The sequence below is a fragment of the Carlito syrichta genome, unplaced genomic scaffold (genome assembly GCF_000164805.1).
Source record: "Carlito syrichta isolate Samal-C Ts95f unplaced genomic scaffold, Tarsius_syrichta-2.0.1 Scaffold316055, whole genome shotgun sequence".
Classification (NCBI taxonomy): Eukaryota; Metazoa; Chordata; class Mammalia; order Primates; family Tarsiidae; genus Carlito; species Carlito syrichta.
Genome location: NW_007260151.1, coordinates 95,131 through 120,592, shown reverse-complemented (window position 1 = coordinate 120,592; position 25,462 = coordinate 95,131). Strand labels below are relative to the sequence as shown.

Sequence of the window (25,462 nt, the reverse complement as noted above, 5' to 3'; positions counted from 1 at the left end):
TGCCCTCTATCCCCCCCCCCCCCCCCCCATTCACCAGCTTTCATCCTGAGCAATCTTTTTTGTTTCCCCAGATGAGGAAAGACCTCAAAGAGAAACTTTTTGCCGATGTGGAAGACATGAAACAAAATAAAAACAGCAGAAGCACTAAAAGTCATCAAAGTTGAGGAGTTCAAAAACTGTTTGAGCAGTGGAAAAAAAAAATCTCAATAGGTGTATTGCATCAAAAGGAGAGTACTTTTAAGGTGACTGAAGTTTAAACATGCAAGGATAAATACTCAATTTTTTAATAAATAAATCCCAGGTTTTTGGGTTCCCCCTCTTGTTTAAGTAAGGCCCCTAAGCCACTGCGCTGAGAGAGAAATATTTTTGAACTGAGGCCTGCAAGATGGCATGAGGGAGAGTATCCAATGATAAACTGCTGAGTTTTCCCTTGTTTTTTTTTTAATACATATTTTTTATTTTAAGATTGTGGGGTATGGTTAAGGGTTAGGTATACAAATATGCATCATTCAGGCACCCTTGTTGATAAGGGTGTCTCCCCGCCCCCAGACAGATATTGACTACTGTTAATCCCTCCTCCCTTCCCCTCCCTACTCCCCCCCATAGTTTCCCAACACCATAGTGTTATGATAGATGTTCAGGGTCCACTATATGAGTGAGAACATGTGATACTCAGATCTTTGTTTCTGTGAGAGATCACTCAGTATTATAGACTCTAGTTCCATTCAGGTTGCTGCAAAATTCATGATTTTGCTCTTTTTTATGACTGCGTAGTATTCCATCGTGTATATGTACCACATTTTTTTAATCCAGTTCTCTTTTGATGGACAGCATGGTTGGTTCCAAGTTCTTTCTATTGTGAACAATGCTGTGATAAACATAAGTGTGCAGGTATCTTTTTTATAGAGTGATTTGAGTTCTTCAGGGTATATTCCCAGTAGGGGGATTGCAGGGCCATATGGGAGGTCGATATTTAGAGCTTTTAGGAATTGCCACACTGCTTTCCACAGAGGTTGCACTAGTTTGCACTCCCACCAACAGTGTAGCAGTGTTCCCTTTTCACCACATCCTCTCCAGCATCTGTAATTTTTTGTTATTGATAATTGTCATTCTGACTGGAGTTAGGTGATATCTCAGTATAGTTTTAATTTGCAACTCCTTGATGATTAGTGAGGTTGAACATTTCTTAATGTGTCTGTTGGCCGCTTGGATGTCTTCTTTTGAGAAGTGTCTGTTCATATCTTTTGCCCCCTTTATAATGGGGTTGTTTTTTTTCTTTTCAGCACGTTTGAGTTCCTTGTAGATCCAAGATGTTAGGCCTTTGTCAGACATGGAGTTGGCAAATACTTTTTCCCAGTCTGTAGGCTGTCTCCCTGCTCTCTTGATGGTTTCTTTGGCTTTGCAAAAGCTTGTCAGTTTAATGAGGTCCCACTTGTCTATCTTATCTCTTATGGCCCGTGCATTTTGGGTTTTTTCAGGAATTGGATGCCAGTTCTAATTTCCATAAGGGTGTGTCCTGCATTTTCTAGGGTTCTTATGGTTTGAGGTTTTACATTTAGGTCTCTGATCCATTTGGAGTAAATTTTTGTGTATGGGGTTAGATAGGGATCTTGTTTGAATCTTCTGCATGTGGTCAACCAGTTTTCCCAGCACCATTTACTGAATAGGTTCTCCACTCCCCAGTGGTTAGTGGTGGAGGCTTTGTCGAAGATGAGTTGGTTGAGAAATTGAGGTTTTGCTTCTGGAATCTCAATTCTATTCCATTGGTCTATATGCCTGTTCCTGTACCAATACCAAGCTGTTTTGATTATTGTAGCTTTATAGTAAAGTTTGAAGTCTAGTAATGTGATACCTCCTGCTTTGTTTTTTTTTGCTGAGGATTGCTCTGGCTATTCTTGGTCGTTTGTGTTTCCATATGAATTCCTGTATTGTTTTTTCTAGCTCTGAGATGAATGTTGCTGGTAATTTGATGGGTATTGCATTAAATCTGTAGATTGCCTTAGGTGTGATGGACATCTTCACAATGTTGATTCTTCCAATCCATGAGCATGGGATATTTTTCCACTTGTTTGTGCCATCTTCAATTACTTTGAGCAGTGTTTTGTAGTTTTCATTGTAAAGGGCTTTCATGTCTCTGGTTAGAAGATGCCAAGGTATTTCATTTTTTTTGTGGCTATTGTGAATGGGATTGTGCTTTTTATTTGGGTTTCTGTTTGTTTATTATTGGTGTAAAGAAATATGATTGTCTTTTGCACATTTGTTTTATACCCTGAGACTTTGCCAAAGACCTTTATCAGTGCAAGGAGGCTTTTGACAGATTCTCTTGAGATTTCAAGGTACACAATCATGTCATCTGCAAAGAGAGATAACTTGACTTCCTCTTTTCCTATTTTGATACCCCTGATCACTTTCTCTTTTCTGATTACTCTAGCCAGGACTTCCAATACTACAATGAACAGCAGGGGAGAGAGTGGGCATCCTTTTCTTGTTCCAGTTTTCAGGGGAAATGGTTTCAATTTTTGTCTGTTTAGGAGTATGCTAGCTGTGGGTTTCTTGTAGATGGCTTTTACTATTTTGAGGTACGTTCCATGTATGCCTAGATGTTCGAGGGTTTTTATCAAGAAGGGGTGATGGATTATATCAAAAGCTTTTTCTGCATCTAATGATATAATCATGTGATTTTTGTTCTGACATCTGTTGATTTATTTAATTACATATACTGTCTTGCGAATGTTGAACTAGACTTGCGTCCTATGGATGAAGCCTACTTGGTCATGATGGATGATTGTTGAGATGTGTTGTTGAATGCTGTTTGCTAGGATCTTGTTGAGAATTTTGGCATCTATGTTCATCAAAGATATTGGCCTGTAGTTCTCTTTCTTTGTTGGTTCTTTACCTGGCTTGGGTATCAATGTGATGTTAGCTTCATAAAATGATTTGGGGAGGATTCTATCTTTCTTAATTGCCTGGAATACTTTCAGTAGGATTGGTATCAGCTCCTCCTTAAATGTCTTATAGAATTCTGCTGGAAAGTCCTCTGGTCCAGGGCTTTTTTTTGTAGGTAGTGTTCTTATTACATAGTAAATTTTCTTGATTGTTATTGGTCTATTTAGGGTCTCGATCTTCTTGTTTCAACCTAGGCACGTTGTGTGATATCAGTCTTCCATTTCTTTAAGGTTTTCAGGTTTGTTTCAATGCAAGTGTACATAGTAGTCTCTAATGATCTTTTGTATTTCTTCAGGGTCAGATGTGACTTCATCTTTTCTATTTCTGATTATATTTATCTGGGCTTTTTATCTTTTTTTCTTGGTCAGTCTAGCTAGGGGACCATTGATCTTGTTTATCCTTTCAAAGAACCAGCTTTTTGTTTCATTGAGTTTTTGTATTACCTTTTTGTCTCCTGTGTCCCGGATTTGGGCTTTTATTTTGGTGATCTGGATTCTTCTGCTAAAGTTAGGGTTTTGGTGGTCTTGCTTTTCCAGCTTCCTAAGGTGACTTGTTAGGCTGTTAATTTGTGATCCTTCCATTTTCTTCATGTATATTTGTAGAGATATGAATTCCCCCCTTACTGCTGACTTTCATGGACTCCCAGAGATTTTGGTAACATGTTTCCTCATTTTCATGTTTCCACGTATCTTTTAATCTGTTTTGATTTCATTGTTGACCCAGGAGTTGTTTAGCATCGTGCTATTTAGTGTCCATGTATTTGTGGGTTTGAGGGGAATGATATTGGTTTGATGTTTATTTTTATTCCACTGTGGTTCAAGAAGGTACATGAAAAAATTTCAATCTTTTGAATTTGTTTATGTTTGATTTATGGCCAAATATGTGGTCAATCTTAGAGTACGTTCCATGCGATGATGAGTAGAATGTATATTCTGTGGTCATCGGGTGGAGTGTAGGTATCAATTAAGTCCATTTGGTCAAGAGTCACATTGAGGTTCCAGATCTCATTGCTGATTTTTTGTACTGGTGATCTGTCTAGAGTTGTGAGTGGGGTATTAAAGTCCCCAGCTATGATAGTGTTAGAATCAATATCTTTCTTGAGTTTTCCTAGAAGCTTCTTTATGAAAGTTGGCGCTCCTATGTTGGGTGCATATATGTTTAGGATAGATATTTCTTGTTGATGGAGTGAACCTTTTCTCATTATAAAGTGGCCTTCTGTATCTTTTTAAATTTTTGATAACTTAAATGGTATTTTTTCTGAAATCAGAATAGTGACTCCTCCTTTCTTTTGTGTTCTGTTTGCCTGAAAATTTGTTTCCCATTCTCTTACTTTGAGTCTGTGCGTGTCCTTTCTAGTGAGATGGGTCCCTTGAAGGCAATATATTGTTGCCTGGTGATATTTTATCCATTTTGCCATTCTATGTCTTTTCAGTGGTGCATTTAGTCCATTCACATTCAGGCTAATTATTAAAATGTGATAAAGTTCTTATAGAGTTGTTGTTGTTGTTCCTCTTTGTTTGTTGTCTTTCTTTTGGTTTTGGGGTTGGTTCGTGTGTTTTTCCTGTACTTGTGTGAAGAATGTTGTTATTCTTTTTTCCTTTCTTCTGTGTTCAATACTTAAGTGTTTCTTGTAGAGGTGGTCTGGTGGCAGCATAATCTCTTAGGGATTGGATATCTGGGAAAGATTTTAATTCTCCCTCGCTGATGAAGCTTAGCTTGGCTGGGTAGGTATTCGTGGTTGAAATTGTTTATCTTTTAGAACTTTGAAGAAGGATTCAAGCTCTCCTAGCCTGCAGGGTTTCTGTAGATAAATCTGCTGCTATTGTAATTGGTCTTCCATGGTAAGTGATCTGGCCTTTTTCTCTTGCTGCCTTTAGGATTTTTTCTTTTATACCTACTTTGTTTAGGCAAATTATTATGTGTCTAGGAGTTGGTCTTCTCATTTTTTGTCCTGTAGGAGTTCTCTGAATCTCTTGTGTTTGAATTTTTGCATCACTGATGAGATGAGGGAAGTTTTCTTCAATAATCTCATGGAATGTTTGTTCCAGGGTGGCCTCTGTTTCTCTTTCTGTTTCAGGAAGTCCAAGTACTCTTAAATTTGGTCTCTTGAAGTAATTGCTCATCTCTTTAAGGTTTTGTTGTCTTTTTGCGCTTCCTTTCTAAGTTTTTGACAGTTTGGGTTAATTCTATATTTTGGTCCTCAAGCTCTGAGATTCTTCTGCTTGGCTAATTCTGCTTTCCATGCTTATCAGTTTGTTATTTATTTCATTCACAGTATTCTTCACTACTGTTATCTCAGTTATCAGTTCCTTCCTAGTTTCTTCTTGTCTCTCGTCAATTCTTTTCAATCTCTCCATTAATGTCTTGATATCTAGGTTTGTAGTTTGAGACCTGTCATTCTGGGGCTCTTCATTGTTTGCATTCTGAAGTCAGTTTTCTCAGTGTCTGTCCTCCCAGGTGTCTGAGAGAAACCCATGTTCTTCTTTTCATTTTTCTTCATTTGTGTAGATTTTTCTCTCTCTCCCCCTTTCCCTCCCCTTCTTTAATTCTGTTTTTCAGGGGAGGTGGGGTTGCTTTTACTTCTTTTGTTCAATCTCCTGTTCTTCCCTATGTGGGTCCTCTGGCTTTGTTCACTTTTGAGGCTGGAGTGTGGGCTGGGTGCTGTACTTTTTGCAGTTTTGAGGTTTAATTGAGGGGGAAGCTGTGATTCAGAATCTATCTGCTGATCCCAGTATCCACCAACAAGTGTATGGGCACACTGGTACCTATTTCCCACTGCCTTACAATCTGTCTGTGCAGCGGGGTATAGGTTTGCTCCCTGGAACAAAAGGAGGTACAAAAAAGGAAAATAATGGAAGGGATGGTCTAGAGGAAATTAGAAAGAGAGAAGAGTGAGAGGGAAAACAGACATACATACCAACTAATGGGGAAAAAGAGACACAAGGCCAGAAAAGAGTGAAATACAGACACACAAACAAAATTCCCTAAAGCATACTGGTAATCACACAAACACAGTCCAATAAAATCATGCCTTTTAATGTGTTTTTCCCCAACACAAGCAGATAGTCTAAATCAAAAAGCAAACAAAATGAGCACAACAAACAGTTAAAACAATAAAATCAAAATAGGAGTCAAAATAAGAAACCAGACTAGCTCTGGAATCTTTCCTGAGTGTCTAAAGTCTCTTCAGCTCTGATCTCTATCCTCTCTCCTTTGCGTTCATTGCAGGCTTGCTACCTGAGAGGTCTGCCTGTTTTTGATTGAGCATAGGGGAGGGGCTTTCGTCTCCTTTTTAGCGACATTACCTTAGAAACCAAGGTGGAGGCTGCTCATAGGTAGATAGGGCAATGCAAATCTCTGCCTGGAAAATGCTGGAGGTGGGCAGCTACTCTTTCGCAAATCCTTTCTCTCCACCCGTCCTATCTCTCCTCTAGTCCAGGTCCGTGGGCAATCCATTATGACAGGCTGTGGAGGTGTGTCTCCCACATCAGACACCGGGGATCAGTGATACAGATGGGTGCTGGATCTGGTGTGCTGCCAGCAGCCTGGGGTAGAGGAGGGAGCTGGGAATTCCCTCTTCTGGAGCTGAGAGCTGAGAGTGGCTGGTCAGCACCTCCTTAAGATATACTGTTCCCTTACACAACCATGGGGTCCCACAAAGCAGGACCGGAGCTCTGAAGGGCAGGTGGTGAGTGGTGACAGAGGCTTTGGGCCCCGCAAAGGGTACTTCAGCCATGAGTGGAGCTGGTATCTCTGAGGGGCAGTACCTAGAGCCTCCCCAGGTGATGGCAACTTGAAACAGGGCTGGGTGCAAGCCCAGAACCCAGGGCGGGGAGCTGGAACTATGAGGAGCGAGCACCGGGCCGCTGGGCTGGGAACCCAGTTAGAGAGGGAGCTGGCAGCGACTGGGTGCCAGGTGGATTAGTGTAACCAGCATGGGAACCCAGATCTCCACAAGGCGGTATCCAAGGGCCTCCACGGGGTGAGATGTTGTAGCCAGGGAGGGAGCTGGGATCTCCACGCAGCCAGGGTCCAGGGCACCTATGGTGTAGCAGCAGCATCCGGTTGGCCACAATAGCCGGCCTTGCATGGGGCTGAGGGTCTCCAGGCTTCAGACCGGTGTGGCTGGCGGTGGGCAGGAGGTGGGGGAAGGAAAGTAAGTCTTTTTGGGAACTCACTTTTGGAGAATCTCACAGTTCCACTTATGCCGTTGCCATCTTACCAGAACTCTCCGAGTTTTCCCTTGTTAATCTGACTTTTATTTTCAGGAGAGTGTCTCAACTAAGAACCCATAAGAGAAAACAAAAATTATTTTCTCCCCTACATTAGACAATAGGTTAAATACACAGTAAGACCTAACTTTTCCCCTCCTATCATGATTGACATCTTGATGTTTTCCCAACTCAGACAGTTTTATTTAAGAGTCAAAAAAATTCTGAAATTAGATAAGAAATATTTATTTATTTTCTTCCTTTATATATTGTTTTATGAATAATGTTCTTACTTTTGAATCTTTTATTGAATTGTAATATGGCAAGAAACATTTATATAAACTATTTCATTCATTCAGTTTTATTTCAAGTTTTAATCCAAGTCAAAACTTAAATTAAAAAGTTATAAGTATAAAACATAATATAATTAAAATAGCATTTAATTTTGGGGAATATAACCGTCTAATGTGGTTACACTAAATGCTTTTAGAAAAGCATACTCTCTCAGGAATGTCCTTAGATGATAATATGGTTTCCTTTGATATTTTTTAAACACTCATTTTTGTCTTATATATGTTTAGCACCAAGATAAATATGTGTATGTATTAACTATAGTCACCATGCTGCATATGTAACATATATGTCACACGGTATAGACTGAATTGTGCCTCCTCCCCACCAAAATGTATATGGTTGAAGCCTTACCCTCATTGTGATAGTATTGGAAATATGACTTTTAAGAATGCGATTAAGATTAAATGGGGTCATACAACAACTTGTGAGTGTTGTCCTAGAGTAGGAACATATTGATAATGGAACACACGAGATCTGACAATTAAGTTGGTGAACTTGCCAAGCTTGCACTTACATTGGCAGCATTGTACAAACCATTTGGCAAGATTTCATAACCTTGGTATATCAGTGTCTCACAGCTGTGTTCATGTCAATGTGTAGCAGTGTCTTGCCATCATGAGAATGTCAGAGCTTGAATGAGAGCAACGAACAAACATTAAATTTATTGTTAAACTAGGAAGTGAAATCAGGGACATATTAGTCCAAATTTATGGGGATAATGTCATGAAGAAAACAGCAGTGCACAAAGACTAAACTTCTTTTTGAGGGGAGAGAAAGCATTACTGAAGAAGAGAGTTCAGGACAGTCAGTAATGAGTAGAACTGACAAAAACAATGCAAAAACTCATTGAATTGTGTGTCAGAATCATCAGGTAACAGTGAGAGGCATAGCAGACCAAACAAACATCAATAGAGAAATAGGAAAATCTTTACTGAAAATTTTGGCAGGTGTATGCAAATACTGTCCCGAAGGAGCTCTTGCATACACAGCATTGTCTGTGAAGAAGTTTTTAGCCACTTAACAAATAACTGTGTTGGGACACTCTCCCTGCTCACCTGATCTGGCCCCCAATGACTTTTTTTCCCTTTACCTGAAGATAAAGGAAATATTGAAAGGAAGATAATTTGATGATATTTAGGACATCAACAATAATATGACAACAACTCTGATGGCCATTCCAGAAAAAGAATTCCAAAAATGCTTTGACAGGTAGACTAGCCACTGGCATCAGTGCATAGCTTCTCAAGAGAAGTGCTTCAAGGGTGACCACAGTGATATTCAGCAATGAGGTATGAAGCATTTTTTTGTAGGATGAGTCTGTGTACTTAATTGTCAGACCTTGTATAACATGGTAGAACCAATATCTTATATACCTTTTTATTTCCAGAGCCCAGAAAACATTCTTGACTAACATATAGGTAAAAAGATGATGGGTGCTACTCAGGGACTACATAAACCCTCAACAGAAGCCAGAAAAGAGATAGAATTATACCACCTAACACACTGATAGTTTGAACTAAATGTGGCAGAGAAAGGGAAACCTAATTAAGGCAGGCTGTGGGACTTCTTGGAGTCTGCAAGGACTGGATCACTATCATAAAGGAAGGGGAAGAATGACCCTAAAGGGGATTCAGAGATCATTAGGGCTGCCACTCTCACAACAGGCCTAGGGGAACAAGATTGTATCTGTGTTTCAAAGGATGAGGTTACCTCTCCAGTGTCAGGGTGACAGGATGACCCTATCCATTGACTCAGAGGTAGAGCCCACCCTTGCAGAGAGCCACTTGGGCAGGGCACTTGCAGAGAGACCCTGCAAAACCAGAGGGACTAGAGGGCAAAACACTGAACCAAAGAGGATTATTCTTGAGTCTTAACATCTAATGAAATTTGCCTTGCTAGAATTTGGACTTGCTTAGGACCCATCACCCATTCCTTTCTTCCAATATTTCTCTCTTGGAATAGAAGTCTCATCATTGTATTTTGGAAGTACATAACTTATCTGATTTCACAGCTGGAGAGAAAGTTTACCTCGGGATGAATCATACCTTGAGTTTCACCCATATCTGATTATATGCAATTTCTTGGTAGTTCTTTGTTTTTCCAAAGTTTTACTGGGGTATAACTGACAAATACAAATTGTATATATTTATGATATACAACATGATATTTTGATATATGTATACACTATGAAATGATTACCACAATCATGCTAATTAACATATCCATAATATTTAACACAGTTATTCAGATTTTGTGGTAAGAACATTTAAGCAATTTCCAAGTATATAGTACATTATTATTAACTGTAGTCACTGTACAACATGTCTCTAGAACTATTTATCCTTTCTAACTGAAACTTTGTATCCTTTGACCAACATCTCCTCATTTCCCACCCTGCCCCTCACCCTAAGTCCCTGGCAACCACCATTCTACTCTCTACTTCTATGAGTTTGGCTTTTTCGGAGTCTAAATATGCATGAGATCATGTAATATTTGTCTTTCTGTACCTAACATTTCATTTACCATAATGTCTTCCAGGTATCTCCATGTCACAAATGACAGGATTTCCTTCTTTTTAAGACTGAGTAGTATTCTAACGTGAGTATATCACATTTTCTTTATCCATTCATCCTTCGATGGACAATTATGTTGATTCTATATCTTGGCTATTGTGATAATGCTGCAATAAACATGGGGGTGCAGATATTTCTTCAATATAATGATTTTATTTCATTTGAATATATACTCAGAAGTATATATTGGATTGTACAGTAGTTCTATTTTTAATTATTTGACAGACATCCATACTGTTTTCCATAATGACTAAACTAATTTATGTTCCCACCAACAGTGTGCAAGGGTTCTTTCTCCCCATCTACACCAACACATGTTATCTTTTGTCTTTTTGGTAATAGCCATTCTAACACATGTAAAGTGATAGTTCACTGTCGTTTTGATTTTCATTCCCTTGATGTTGAGCATCTTTTCATGTAACTGTTGACCATTTGCACGCTTTCTTTTGAGAAATGTTAATATCCAAAATATATAAGGAATTCATACAACTGAATAGTCAGGTTTTATTCCCACTTTTAAAAGAGGTTGTTTTCTTGCTATTGAGCTGTATAAATTCCTTATATATTTTGGATATTAATCCTTTATCAGCTGTATGGTTTGCAAATATTATCTCCCATTCCATAGATTGTCTCTTTACTCTGTTGATTATTGCAAACCATGCAAAAACTTTTTGGTGTGATGCAATTTCATTTTTGCTTTTGCTACCTATGATTTTGGAGTCATATCCCAAACTCATAAACTCATTGTTCAGACTAATGTCAAGAAGCTTTTTTCATATGTTTTCTTGGAACTGTTAAGATGGAAAGAAGGTGTTTTTCACTCAGAAGGGTTTGAAATTTAGGGGCCAGGAATGAAATGCTAAGGATTTAATTGTGTCTCCTGGAATTCACACATTGAAGCCCTTACCCCCAATATTATATACTGGACACAGATCCTTTAAAGAGGCAACTAAAATTTAAAAAAAAAAATTCATGAAGGTAGGTCCTGGTCTGATTAAATTTATTCCCTAATAAGAAGAGATTCAAGAGAGCCTGTGTTCTCTGCCCACAAAGAGGAGGTTATGTGAGAACATGGGGGATAGGAGCTGCTTACAAGCCAGGAAGAAGGGGCACATCAGAAACTGACTCTGTCAGCACTATTATGTCAGAATCCCAGCCTACAGAATTATGAGAAAATAATTGTATGTTGTTGATGTGATCCAGTCCGTGGTACTTTATTATGGTATCCTGAGCCCAGACTGATACATCACACATGTGCCACATATAACATATGTGTGCTGTACCTGTTATGCATGTGCATGAGACACAGGAGTTGCACATACACGCACACACACACACAGGCACCCACACACACATACACACACACACACATATATGTAAGTTAAGTACATGTTCTACATTATGTTACATATGTATATCACATACATATGACTCTCTCTACCTATTTAGCTATATATCTACACACAGATATTGGGAGAGAGCAAGCAACCACTAATCTCCAAGTCTGAGAGTTAGCATTCTGTGATTTCATATTCAAGCCCTGATCATATGCCAAAGTCAGTGATCCATGCCATTGATTATAGGGTAGCTAAGTTATACAACATAAGAATACAATACTGAAAAAACAATACAAATCTCTTATTGAAATAGGTCAGCAGCACAGTAGTACCTTTACATAAAACAGCTATGAGTAATTTTGTAATCCTGAAGGTCTTAATTAAAATAAGAATGTTTACATTTGCTGTAGCTAATGTATATTTTAAGCTTATCAAAGAAATATCACTTTTAATGTTTTGTTAATGTACCTTATCAGAGATCCATTGCTTAGGATTTTCACTTCGAAAATGTTGTTCTCCATAAGACTCGGGACCATATTTGCTTGATGAATGCATTGATGGGATGTATTTTTTATTTTTATGGTAGGAAGAAAATGGTAAAAACCTGAAAGAAATATTTAGGAGATATTCTTAGTTTGATTTCTAGAGTCATTTAATTTTAAAAAATAAGGATTTGGAGAAGTAGTATAGGACAGTAAAAATGATACATAATCAAAATACTTACATTCCATTTCAACCTCTGCCACTATCTCTGTTGATAACTCATAATTCTTTATTTTTTATTCTGAAAATGAAGATACTAAAACTTTCTTCACAGAATTTTTGTGAGCTTCAAATGTTTTGTAAATATAGACAATGTTAAATTAAAAATTTATGAATTAATGATGTCAAAAACTCAAAATTCATCATATAAGCATAAATATTCTTAATTTGAAAATAGCATCCCAAAATAAAAAGGGCAGTCAGTACAGTCAATGCTCATTGAAATAGGTTTTTCTACAAATCTTAAGTCATACAAATAACGGAGGCATCATTGGCAGAAGTTATGAATAATGGGGCTTTTGAGTCAGCCAGACCTGTATTCACATCTTAGCTTTCATTGCCTCTGCTAGCTGCATTCCTTCATGCAAGTTACCTTTATGAGTTTTTACTTCTATATAGGGTGTTTATGAGGAATGAACAACTCAATATATGTAAAGCATTTCACATAGAGGTTGAAAAGAACAAGAGTTCAATAAATAATGTTGGTGCTAAAAGTAGAAGTAAAAGTAGAAGCTACTTTTTGTTGCAGCAATTATTATCATTATCATTTTTACTTTAGGTGTTATTATTATCAACATAAAAGCAAAGACCAAACTTTTAAAACCCATATATACTCTCACAGAACATCTAAGACTATGATGTCCTTTTAGTGTAACCTGATGAATTGCTCAAATCCTTCACCAAAACCCCCTCAAGTAACAGGAAAGGAATAAAAAAGGTTATAAACCTACAAAAAGAAAGAGAGCAGAAAGTGAGAAGGAGCAACTGAAAATGCCAACCAAATTTTGGTAGGTAGAAAGCAGATAGAAATTTGTAACTGACATAGAAGAGTTAAGAAGACTGAAATCTAGGTGCCAAAAGACTGAGATGCCAAAGAGAAATTGGGCAATTTGTAGAGAACTTGGGCTACAGTTACTGCAGAAGGTGAGAGTGAGGAACAAAGCCAAAAACAGATTAAAAATCTATATAGAAAGTAATTAAATGCTCTAGTAGCTGTGCCAGTTCATGTATCCACAAAAGAGCCTATACTCAGGAAAATTTATACCAAAAAGCTGTAGTCTTGGGGAAAGTAAGCATGGTAGAAGGCCAAAGTGAGGCATCAAATGGAATATATGAATTTTAATCCAAAGTCTACCCACTGAATTCTTTCCTTGCTTCTCTCTTAAGTGAACTGGCGGTGGACCTATATCCTTCAGAAGACTGCATCTTTTCAAAAGATACTGAAAGCTCCCAGAAAAATTGAGTTCAAATATCATAATTTGGAGGTGTCTTGATTAAAAGGCTGTACCTAATAAAATCTATCAATCAAAAAAAGCCACTTTCTCACAGAAATTCAGCTTCTAATCTAATTTTTACATTCTCCTTTTTAGTATGAATTTAAGAATGGATTACCAATTAGGAAAATAATCAACATGAAAGGAAGACATCAACCCAATTGTAAAGGATAATCTAAAGAAAACAGACATCATAATGCAGGAACAGAAGTAAACTCAGAAATTTTTAATAAATGCGATCAAAGGAGATATGGGATCAATGAAATAAAAGTTGGATGCTTTTTCTAAACAACAGAAACATTTAGAGAAAAGTGAAGGCTCTGGGAAATGAAAATATATATCACAAAATAAAATATTCTACTGAGAAAAATATCTGAAAATTCAGACTTTGAAAAAATAATGTTGAAATTCATCATATATTTATTTGAGCCATTGCCATATGCCAAAATTTTGACACAAATTATTTCATTGAGTTAGGACAAGAAAGGGTGTTTTTAAAAATGTAAATTCAACTGAAAATTTATTTTTTGCCACTTAATAAACAGAAAAAGTAGTGCTATTTCACTAATTTTTATACCTCTGCAATTTCTTTTTAACATATATCAATAAATTTCTTCTTAATGTTTTTCCTAAAAAATATTTTCTAATACCATTAAAATTAAAAAATAAGTAGAGTACAAAGTTTTGAATTATACAGAGTTACAGAAGCATGTATTTACATATTCTCTTGAGAAAAGAGCTCTCATATAAGATAGATTATGGTCCTTCCAATGCTAATTTGCACATGGGATGGACATCACACACACAAAAATTAATGCGGCCCCAATGTCCCAGAGTATACAAAGGAGGTGCTGTGAGCCGGCTGCTGCACTTACAGTTTTTATCACTTCTGAATTGCATTTTAATAGTACATTTTTCTTTTGTGTCTGAACAAAATTTTCTTTCTCGAGGGAATGGATGGCTGAGAAGATAAGGCTGAAAGACTAGGTATTTCCCTACTTATGAATTAATTCTACTTTAATTTAGTCATAATGTTTCATTAAAGTAACATGCATATTCTTAAGTGTGTGTGTATATATATATATATATATGCATGCTTATATGTGTATATATTCAAAAATATATAGATATTTTATAAATAATCTTTATATTATGTTTATCTTCAAATTAGGAAAAAATATTTAATTTTCAAATGACATTTGCTCAATAAAGTATAAGTAGCTATGAAAACCCTCAAAATCACTTTAGTTTATGATGAAATTTCAGATAATTGTCAATTACTTTAAAAATATGTTATTTTACCAGTTTTAAATCTATATTCAGTTGTATTTTGTATTCAGCAAATAGTGAGTACTTTTCAAGTAACTGAAATGCATGTTAAAGAAGATACAGACTTGCCTATTATTTGTTATTATATTATCAAACATATAGATCTGGCAAAAACTCTTAAAAACAAATAAGTCATTACTTGAATGAGTAGTTACAGAAGAATTCACAGAGGTCTCAGGAAGCAAAAGTTAAAAATAGTCAATTTGCTTCAGAGACAATAGGTTCACTGCAAATGTATTATAATTACGTTGTATATATTGAGTATTAATATCTTTAACATTATTTCTCAAATAAGAAAACTGACAAATTACACTTTTCTTTTTTCCACCTTTTTACTCTTTCATTTCCTGCCTTTTTTTATAGTCCTACTATTGTCACTCATCATTCTAGGTTTTCCTCCAACCCATTATTTCACTGTCAGATAAATCAAATCTTCAAATTCTAAACCTCTCTTATCTACTGCTTCAAGCCTAAATTCTTCAACCAACCATCAGCTTCTTCAAATGTACTTCATCTGTTCAGTCTTTGGTCATTCCCTATCTGTCCTTCTCTCAATGTCATTCACCTTTCTGCCTTTCTTAAATGGCAGAAGCACTAAAAGGCATCAAAATTGATGAGCTTAAAAACTGTTCTGAGCAGTGGAAAAAGTATCTCAAAGGTTCATTGCATCAAGGAAAAAGTACTTTGAAGGTGACTGAAGTTTAAACATGTAAGAATAAATACACAATTTTTTATAAATAAATTCTGGGTTTTTTGGGGGATCTCCTCTCATACAAAGATAGGGAGGTGGGTTTGAACATTAAAAAGCAATGCTGAAGAAACTTAAAAGCATGCAACATAGCTAGAAAATTGAGTTCTTGTGAAGGAAAGGAAGTGGATAATAAACAGCCTTATAGTGAAGATGAAATTGCCAATGGAGAATATATATAGTAATATAGTACAGATTATTACAAATTGCAAAACAGTTTTCTTTATTTTTATATATGTATGAATTCTGACTGCCCAATAGGATAGTTATGCAAGCCACAGTAACTTCTACCTTAGGTAAATTAGGTATTTCAAAATGGACACAGTGATTTATAGATATAGATATCAAGCACATGGCTTAAGGAATAGGTCTGACACCAGTCATGTCCTAGATCTGCTCCCTCTCTGTTGAAGAGTTCCCAATGCAATATATGCATTGAGCACAAAGCAGAATAAAGGGATACTTTATAACAAGTTAGGAATTTGGTTCTAGACTGTAATAAATTCTCCAATGAGCATGGAAAAGCTTACAAGTAAGCCTTTCTGCCTTGGTTAGAGGCAGGAGAAATAGCAAATTAGAACAACTTTCTCCAAAAATGTATAGCAAAGCTTGTATAATCCAACCTTTTCTAATATGGGGACAGCTCCTGGACCTACTCTCAGCATCTCAACAGGTAGCAAAGATAAGAGATGTGCTAAGAGATAGCACAGTTGTTTTTCCAGAGAGAATGGTCTTACTCTTTCACCACTGGCCAACAAAAGGAAAGAGAAAGACAGTCAAGAATTCTCCCCATAGGAGGCAAATCCAGGGTGACATTTTACTACTTAAATCTCCTGAGAGGCCAAGAAAATTTCTAAAGAGAGATCACAGCAGCCCTGTTCCTCCTTTAGCTGAATGGAGAACGTTGACAGGGGAGGGGCCGGGCAGAAGAGGCAAAGGGAAATTTAGGCTTCTCCTAGAGATAGCCCTTATAATATTCAAACGGATGCTCAGCTCTGGGTCTGTATTATGTAAGCAAACATTAAGTATATAGTAAACTTTTGATGACTTGATTCACAGTTATTTCAATCCATCAAATATGTTTTAAGTAACTAATATGTTTAATATATTGTGCTAGATGCTATGAGTATAAAAAGGGGCATAAGCAGATGCCTCATCCAAAGACTTCAAATCTTATGAGGGAAAAAGACAAATAACCACAACAATATAAAGAGGGGAAGCAAGACTTTATGAGAGAGGCAAAAAAAAAAAAAAAAAAAAAGTGGATGAGAATAAAGAGCAATGAGGGCAGTATCTAACCTGCACTTTCACAAATTGGTTAGATTTTATTATATAGAAATGGAAATTGAGGTAGAAGATGCAAGTAAGGAAACTGTATGAGGTAAAAGGTAAAATGCTTAGAGGTAAAAGATTGGGGCACACATGTGGGATCTTATAAGTACAGAGTGAAGATGTCTGGAAAATAGGAAGAATTTTCTTCATAGGTAACTTATATTGGCTCTTATCAAAACAGGTTAAGTTTCAGCAGTCTCATCTTGTCTTTCTTAACATCTCTAGGGAATATTATCCCAGTTACAGATACTACAGTCACACTCTTTAGCTATTGTCAGGTTCTACACTGGCTCTCTCCCTGAGGGGCTGACTTGGCCACAACATTTCAAAGGCTAATAAATACTGGGGATCAAGGCAGCTGGCCCACGATCACACTCCTCTCTCTAAACTTTGTCACCAAATTTCATCCTATGATCCTTGATACCCAGAGAAATACGGCATTTTCCACATTTTATTGGAAGAGACTTTGTATTTATGAGTTATAAAATAAATATAGGACTCTTACACAATAAGTGACTATTGATTCATTCACTTTTTCATGCAGGAAAAGAGAAACGAATATTTTTCTTTGTCTCAGAGTGGGTATAAGATTATTTAGTTTTCAAATTTTAAAACCTGAAAACTTCTTGTTTCTTGAAACAAGAAAATATAATGAGATGACAGAATAGCAAATAAGGTCATATGAATTTTACTATCTCAATATTTGAGTAATTGAATTTCATATGTTCAAGTAGTAGTTTACTTCTAATGACCTTAAGAACAACTGTAAGATGCTATTGCTTCTTTAGCATGCAATACTGTGGTAATAAATGACCAAAGAATCACTCAGAAATCAGTGGTTGTATCTACTATATTGCATTAAGGAGGGATTATGCCTATTATTTTTTCTTTTCTATGGCAGAACCTTAGCATAGTCTCAAAAGGTCACAAGCTATATTAATAAACATGTTAGTATGTGAGCAGCAAGCCAACCCTTAACAATACTGGAAGGACAGGTACTCCTAAACAGGAACACAGGAGTGAGTACTAGGAGTCATCTCCAAAATCTTTGCTTTAAAAGCCTATCTAAAATTACTTTCAAAAGAAGGAGCAAGAAGTCAGAGCTTTGTAATGTTCAAAACAAAACAGCTATTCTACTTGAGATAAAGAAAAAAAGAATACGACAGAATTTACTATAGACTAAGGGAAGAGAATTTACACACAGATATACAAAACTTGGCAAGCAAAGATACTTAAGTCAAAAGTTTGGAAGGGCTGATAAAAGGATTAAAAGAGAAAATTGTGACAGATGTAGTGCATTTAATCTAATATGGTAATCAACCAACTATAAAAATTTTCATGCTCAGCCTGTAATCCCACGCCTTTGGGAGCCCGCGGGTTCGAGACCCGCTTGGGCAACTTGGCAAGACCTCATCTCTACAATAAATAAAAAATTAGCCGGGCATGGTAGCACGTGCCTGTAGTTCCAGCTACTTGGAAGGCTGAGGCGGAAGGATCGCCGGAGCCCAGCAGGTCTAGGCTGCGGTGGCCAGGAGCGGCCACTGCACTCCAGTCTGGGTGACAGAGTGAGACTCCAACTCAAAAATAAATAAATAAATAAAAATAAAAAAATGTTCATGTTATAAAAGTACATCTGCTCAATAATTATTCTTATACTCTGTAACATTTTTATCATTATTATAAAAATAGCAAATTTAATGTTTTTAGTGCTGAGTTATAACCAGTTCATATCTGATCTCACCAGATGACTCAGTTTTCATTAACTGTTGGGAGCCAGCCTTGGAGGCCCGCCTGATTGACAAAGCACTGCAGGATAAGAGAAAAGTAACGAAGACACCTGGACAGCAAAGGCGATTACAGAACTCTGAAGGACATGAAGCCCCAGAAGGAAGACTACTGCTAAACTTTCTGGAGACAGTTCAAGGACTGTAATTCGGGACTTTGGACTAAAACTATCATCTTTGGCCTTATGAATAAGACTCATTGTCTGAATGTTTATAGGGTTCCTGGCTTGTTTATTGCTAAGACCACTAGATAGTGGTAACTTGTAGAGCATATGTACGGGAAGGAATTTTCTTTGTCTTGCCCCTTTATGAATGGTATAAAAGCTCTGTTAACTAACATTAAATTGTCATCTGTTCAAGAAGCAGGTGTCCGGTATATGATTTTCGTCTTTTGCCTATCCATCTCTCCTTCAGGAGATCTCACGACCTGGCAAGGGGCTAGTCCCCTTCAATTAACTAATCATAAACTTTTTTGAGACAAAGCATTTTGAAAGAATACATAATTGGAAATATACAAATTATTTATGCCAATTATATTTGAAATAGTATGAGATATGTTTTACATTTGTAGTATGTATAATTAATAATGAATAATGTCAGCCCCTCCAAAAAACAAACCAACTTTCCAATTCATTTTTAAAAGCCCACAAAATGCTGACTATCTACTCTTTATGATACAGAAAAGTCTATATTTTCTAAAAAGGTTAGCAGATAAATAAGTCTCTTTTCATTACCTATAATATGAGAAATGTAAAATGTCTTCATTGTATGTATTAACCACTCAAATGTCCAGGTAAACTTGATATACAGTCCATTAATAACAACAAAAATATTTCAAAACATAGTCTACTCATCTATTAAGATGCTGTAGACAGGTGGAATTTTTGTTGAAAAGATGTTAATAAAATGAGCAACAACTTTGAATAGGAAGTAGTCTTTATGGATAAAGACAACTTCCACTGGGATTTTAATGTATCCAGATCTATAAGTGCTTAATACATAAAGTGTTTTATGCTTAGAGTAGAATTCACAGTAGGAATTTAAAACTCATGAACTATTTAGGCAGCAATATTGACAGCACAGGTCTCTTCCCTAGGGTAGAGGTAGAAATATATTATTTAAAAATAAAAAATACAAGCGGCAGGACTTGTAAATAGTAAGCTTGTAATGCAAGCTTCTAAATTTAAATGGAAAGATATATTTCCCCTTTTCCTTACATTTTTCATAGATTAAAAAGAATAAATTTCCCTGCACGTATTATTATTATTATCATTATCGATCTCAAGGCATCCTGGTTCAGTAATTTCATTACATCTATGCAAGAAACTGATACATATTTTGCAGAATTCACTTTACTTTTCTCTAGTTGATTGTGAAAAACCTTTTTAAAAAATCTCTGCTAAAAGACACTAAAGTTAAAGGCCTAGGCTAAGGAGAATTCACATGAGCTCTTCTTTTGGGCCATTTACATCAAATGTTTTAAACTAACAAAGTTTCCAAAATGGCTAAAAATGATGAACTCAGATATTTAAAGGACTTACTAAATGATATAAAGAACACATATTTGAGGAGGAAAATAAGGCAGTGAGAAACACATCAAATTATTCTTAAGAAGGTCTGAGAACAAAATAAGCTGAAGCTAACAAAAAGCACTAAGGAAAATCAGACATTCTTTTTAGCGTTATATCCAGAGCAGCATATTGCAAACTACAGTCTCAGCTCTATGAGGTCAGGAGAACATTGTCTATCTTATTCACTGGTATGTCTCCAGTGTTTAAGGTAGTGCCTGATACACAGTAGGTGTGCAACAATATTCGTTTAATGAATGAGTGAATACAGTTGCAAAATGCTAAATACTGCATTATATTTCTCTTCTTAGAGATTCACACTAAATAAAAGAATATTTAAGACTGAGAAGTCCCTTAAATGCTAAAAATCTGTTTAACTGTTTTTAGTATAATTTTTCTCAAATTTATTTGATAGAAAACTCTCTAACATCTTCCAGGCTAGTGTTTTAAGAGACATAGTCGGAAAATGGTGTTTGTAGTAAAAAAAGAGAAAAGGAAATATAGGCCTATTACCAAAATTGTTAGTGTAATAGCAATAAACATCAAAGAGAAATCACAATTGAATTCACTTTTTCCTTGACTTTTTTCAGTGAGAATGATTTTTTGTGATAAGATATATTAGAACAAAATAAATAAAACCTAGATCAAGTTCAAGAATCAAAATTCAATATGTAAAAACACTGTGTATTGTGTTAAGTGTAGCTCATAAGTCAGGGGCTCTGTTCTTGAAGAGTTTATTCCCCAGAATGAGGCTCATCAACTTATCCGTCTAGAAGGGTCAAACAGGTAACATAACGGGTCAGATGGAAGAACTGATGAGTCAAGTGTTAATCAGTTGTTACCATTTGTAAGACTGTGGGTCTATTCTTTCCATCTGAAGTGTCTGCAATTTTGTATGAGGTACTGAAGCTATGACTTAATAAGATTCCTCAAACAGTAAACTGAAATTCCCATGAGTTAAGTTGAAAAATCTAGATTTTAAATGAGTCAATTACCATTTTTAGCTAATTTTCCATTAACTTAATTTTTAGAAAAGTATAGAATCCAAATACAACACACTTGAAGCCTATAAACAACTCACAAGCTACTAACTTCTAACCTCTGGTTTAGCATTTCAAAGCGAGTATCTAGCTCTGTCAATGATTTTAAGTCCTTGACCAGAGAAAATGTATTTCAAGTTACTGCGCAAAGTTTTATATGAAATCACCAAATCAATATCAGTTATTCTAAAGAAATCGTGAATGTACCAAAAATGTACCAAAATGATTTTAAAAGCAGTATAATATGGATTCAATAATATATAGGTAATGTAACCTGATGTTAATTCCCAGTAAGACTGTATGGTTCAATATTAAAATACAATCCTTAAAAAGAGGTGCTAGTATCAAATATACATCTATATATGACACATATATGACATATATAGATGGTTATATATATATATAACCATAGGTAAGATGGTTTTATATATATATACAACCATAGGTAAGAGAAGCTTTAGACAAGTCATATCTGAAGTTTGGCAAATAATTTGACAAGCTCTCTTATAATTTTCTTCAGAAAATACAGGATAAATAAAAACTAAGTGATAAAGAAGAAAACAAAATCTACTAATGAATGACTTCCTAACAACTAAATCCTATATATTTTTCAGTCTTCACTGAATTTGAACTCTGCACCAAGTTGTCATCTACTCCTTGTAGTGAGTTCTCTTTTCATTCCATTTGCACAACACCTCCTGATTCTCTTTCTTGCTTTCTCAGTTTCTTAACTGATTCATTGTTTTCTGCTAATACCTTAAATGAATGACTCTTAACCAGAACTGTGCATCAGAATCACCAGGGCATATTTTCCAAATATATGCCTTGAGACTAACTATCTGTGATTGAGACTCAGGAATTCCTATATACACAGTTTTTAACCTCAATGTATTGTAGTTAAGCAACTTGTCTAAAAACCACTGCCTTAAATATCAAAGCAATCCCCAGAAATCTGTACTTGATCTCCTCTCTATATAATTTCCCCTGGGAAATTCCACCACCAAGGTTCTACACTGATTATTTCTAGTTCTTTATCTCCATATACAATGTCTTTCTCTAACTCAAGAACAATATTTTCAAATGATAACTAGGAATACTTAGATACACAGTAGGAAACCTCAAATAGACTACCACACCTAGACTACAGTAGTGGTCTATTTCTATATTAATTTAACATATCCACTATTTGTTTTTATTTTATTTTAGAGTTGAGGTACATGTGAAGATTTACTACATAAGTAAATTGCACACAGGTGAGGTTTGGGCTTCTAGCGAGCCCCTCTACCCCAGGTAGTGAACATGGTATCCAGTGGGTGGTTGCATGCCCCTTTTCCTCTCTTCCTCCCTCCCCTCACTAGTAGTGTCCAGCATCAGTTGTTCCCACCTTTGTGCTCACATGCCTAATGTTTAGGGCCTGCTTATGAATAAGAAGATGCAATATTCAGTTTTTTGTTTCTATGATAGTTCACTTAGAATGATGGTCTCCAGTTGCATCCATATTGTTACAAAGGGCATGATTGTGTTCTTTATGGTTGTGCAGTATTCTGTTGTATATATGTACCACATCATCTTTATACAGTCCACTTTCAATGGGCATATGGCTTCATGTTTTTGCTGTTGTGAATAGTGCTGCAGTGAACATACGTGCGCAGGTTACTTTTCAGTATAGTAATTTACATTTTTCTGAGTATACTCCCAGAAATGAGATTGCTGGATCACTTTTTAGTTCTTTAAGAAAACACCACACTGCTTTCCACAAAGGGTGAACTAGCTTACATTCTCACCAATAGTGTAGAAGTGTTCCCTTTTCTCTGCAGTCTTACCAACATGTGTTGTTTTTTGACTTCTTTAAATGATGCCATGCTGACTGGTATAAGGTGATATCTTACTGTAGTTTTTGATTTGCGTTTCTCTGATATTAGTGAAGCTGAGCCTTTTTTTTATATGTCTGTTGGCTGCTTGGATATCTTCCTTTGAGGAGTGTCTGTTCATGTCCTTTGCCCACTTCCTAATGGGGTTGTTTGTTTCTTCCTGTCAGTTTATTTGAGTTCCTTGTAGATCTTAGATGTTAGGGCTTTGTCAGATACATAGATTGCAAATATTTTTTTCCCATTTTGTGGGTTGTCTCCTTACTCTCTTGATGGTTTCTTTTGCTGTGCAAAAAATGTTTTAGCCTGATAAGGTCCCATGAGCCAAATTTTAGATTTTGTTGCATTTGCTTTTGAGGACTTGGCCATGAATTCATTGCCTACTCTGATGTCCAAGAAAGTGTTCCCCACGTTTTCTTCTGAGATTCTTACAGTTTGAGGTTTCCCATTTAAGTTCTTGATCTATTTTGAGTCAATTTTTGTATATGGTGATAGGTGGGGATCCAGTTTCATTCTCCTGCACCTGGTTAGCCAGTTTTCCCAGCACCATTTGCCAAATATGATTTCCTTTTCCTAATGGTTGTTTTGGTTTGCTTTGTCAAAGATATGTTGATTGAAAGTTCGTGGTTTTATCTTTGGATTCTCTGTCCTGTTCCATTGATCTATGTGTCTATTTTTGTACCAGTACCATGCTATCTTGGCTTCTGTAGCCTTGTAGTAAAGTTTGAGTTCTGGAAGTGTAATGCCTAAAGCTTTGTTCTTCATATCCATTAATGTGACACTTACGTATTAAGTATCTATTGTGCCACAAGCTTATGGCTTGTGTTAAGATCCAGTTTGACAATATAAAGCAAGCAAAATAGATTCTATCTCAGGAATTTGAACTGAAAAACAGAATTAGCTGTGGGTTCTAGAGTTGAAAGGTTATGGTGAATTAGTCCTGGAGTGGTTATTAAGTGCAAGCTAAAGATTTATGAAAAAGAAAAATTTTGATTTATGAATTAACAGACATAGTTAGTCAGCAGGAAAAAGCTAAGATGCAGAAGAGTAGAGATGCTGCTAAAGAACGAACACCATGTCCCTGCAGCTCCTGGTCACTTTAGTTGAGTTTTTCTTTGGTTGCTCATGTCCCTATAAAATTTTTCCATGTGTCTTTCAAATAGTCCCTTAATTTCTTGAGAATAAATCTTTGTTCTTTACAACAAAGAAAGCTCTGAGACAGTGATCCTAAATGAATCTGTGTCTCTGACCACACCTCCCACATCCTATCAGGCTGACCCCTAAATCTGGCTTAGGACTTACAGGATTCCACATATACAGCATTTTGTCAACCCTTCTCTTCATTATTAGTGTCTCAGTTTTATGGGAAGACCACTTTATCTCTGAACTACTGAACTATGGCAACAGTTCCCTTACTGGCCTCTGTCTCTAGTGACTCCTGTTTCTAACCCATCAACATAGGTAGCAGAGTGATATTACTAAGCCATCTGATTTTTCATTGCAGGACCTAAAATCCTGTGATGGTTTTATGACTATTTCCTCAGGGTAAAGTCCAAATACTTTACCATGGTATATACAGCCTTTTCCTCTGGCTCCAACATATACTGACCATCTCACTTCTGCAGCTTTGTCTGAGGTACTCAAGTTATGACTTCATGAGAGTCCTCAGACAGCAAACTAAAACCCCCATGAGCTCTGCCCATGCCATCTCCTCTGGGACTCTCTTCTTGCTCTATTGGGCAAACTTCTATTTAGCCTTCCCTCACATAATTTTGAATCCTAAATAGAGACACATTAAAAATGATATAAGAATGTGCTCATTTCAGCATCACATATGCTAACATTGGAATGATGCAGAGAAGATTAGCATGAGCCCTGTGCAAGGATGACACACATTTGTAAAGTGTTCAAAAACAGTTTTTAAAAATTATATGAGAATGTATGAGATCTTTGAGAAAACATTTTAAATAAGGGAAATCTTGGATATATAAATACCATACTAATATAAAAATGCATGTGACTAACACACAGAACAACTACATGGAACAACTATCCTTCACAAAAGAAATTCCATATGCCTCAGAAACTGACTAAAAGTCAACAGACGAATGCTTACTTGGTATATGTTGGGCATTGTATTAGGAAGGGTGCTAAGAATATGAAAAACCCTAAATAACAAAGCTGAAAGTATCTTTTTATGACTTGTCTTACTGAATATACTAAAAGTATATATGTAATATTCTTAGGCATATCACTAAAAGTATTCCAAATTATCAAATTATGTAGATGTTAATAACTTGTAAATATCTTTATACTTAGATATCTGTAAGAATAGC

The 25,462-nt window shown here is 36.1% G+C and overlaps 1 protein-coding gene across 1 annotated transcript in view; it reads right to left on the bottom strand.

Moving 5' to 3' along the window:
* Positions 1-25,462, bottom strand: part of LOC103276349 (spermatogenesis-associated protein 17) — a 130,440-nt gene that overhangs the window by 61,454 nt on the left and 43,524 nt on the right. Inside the window, exon 4 of the mRNA XM_008073752.1 lies at positions 11,890-12,025. Within this exon, the coding sequence (XP_008071943.1) occupies positions 11,890-12,025 (136 nt within the window). The remainder of the gene's footprint in view (positions 1-11,889; positions 12,026-25,462) is intronic.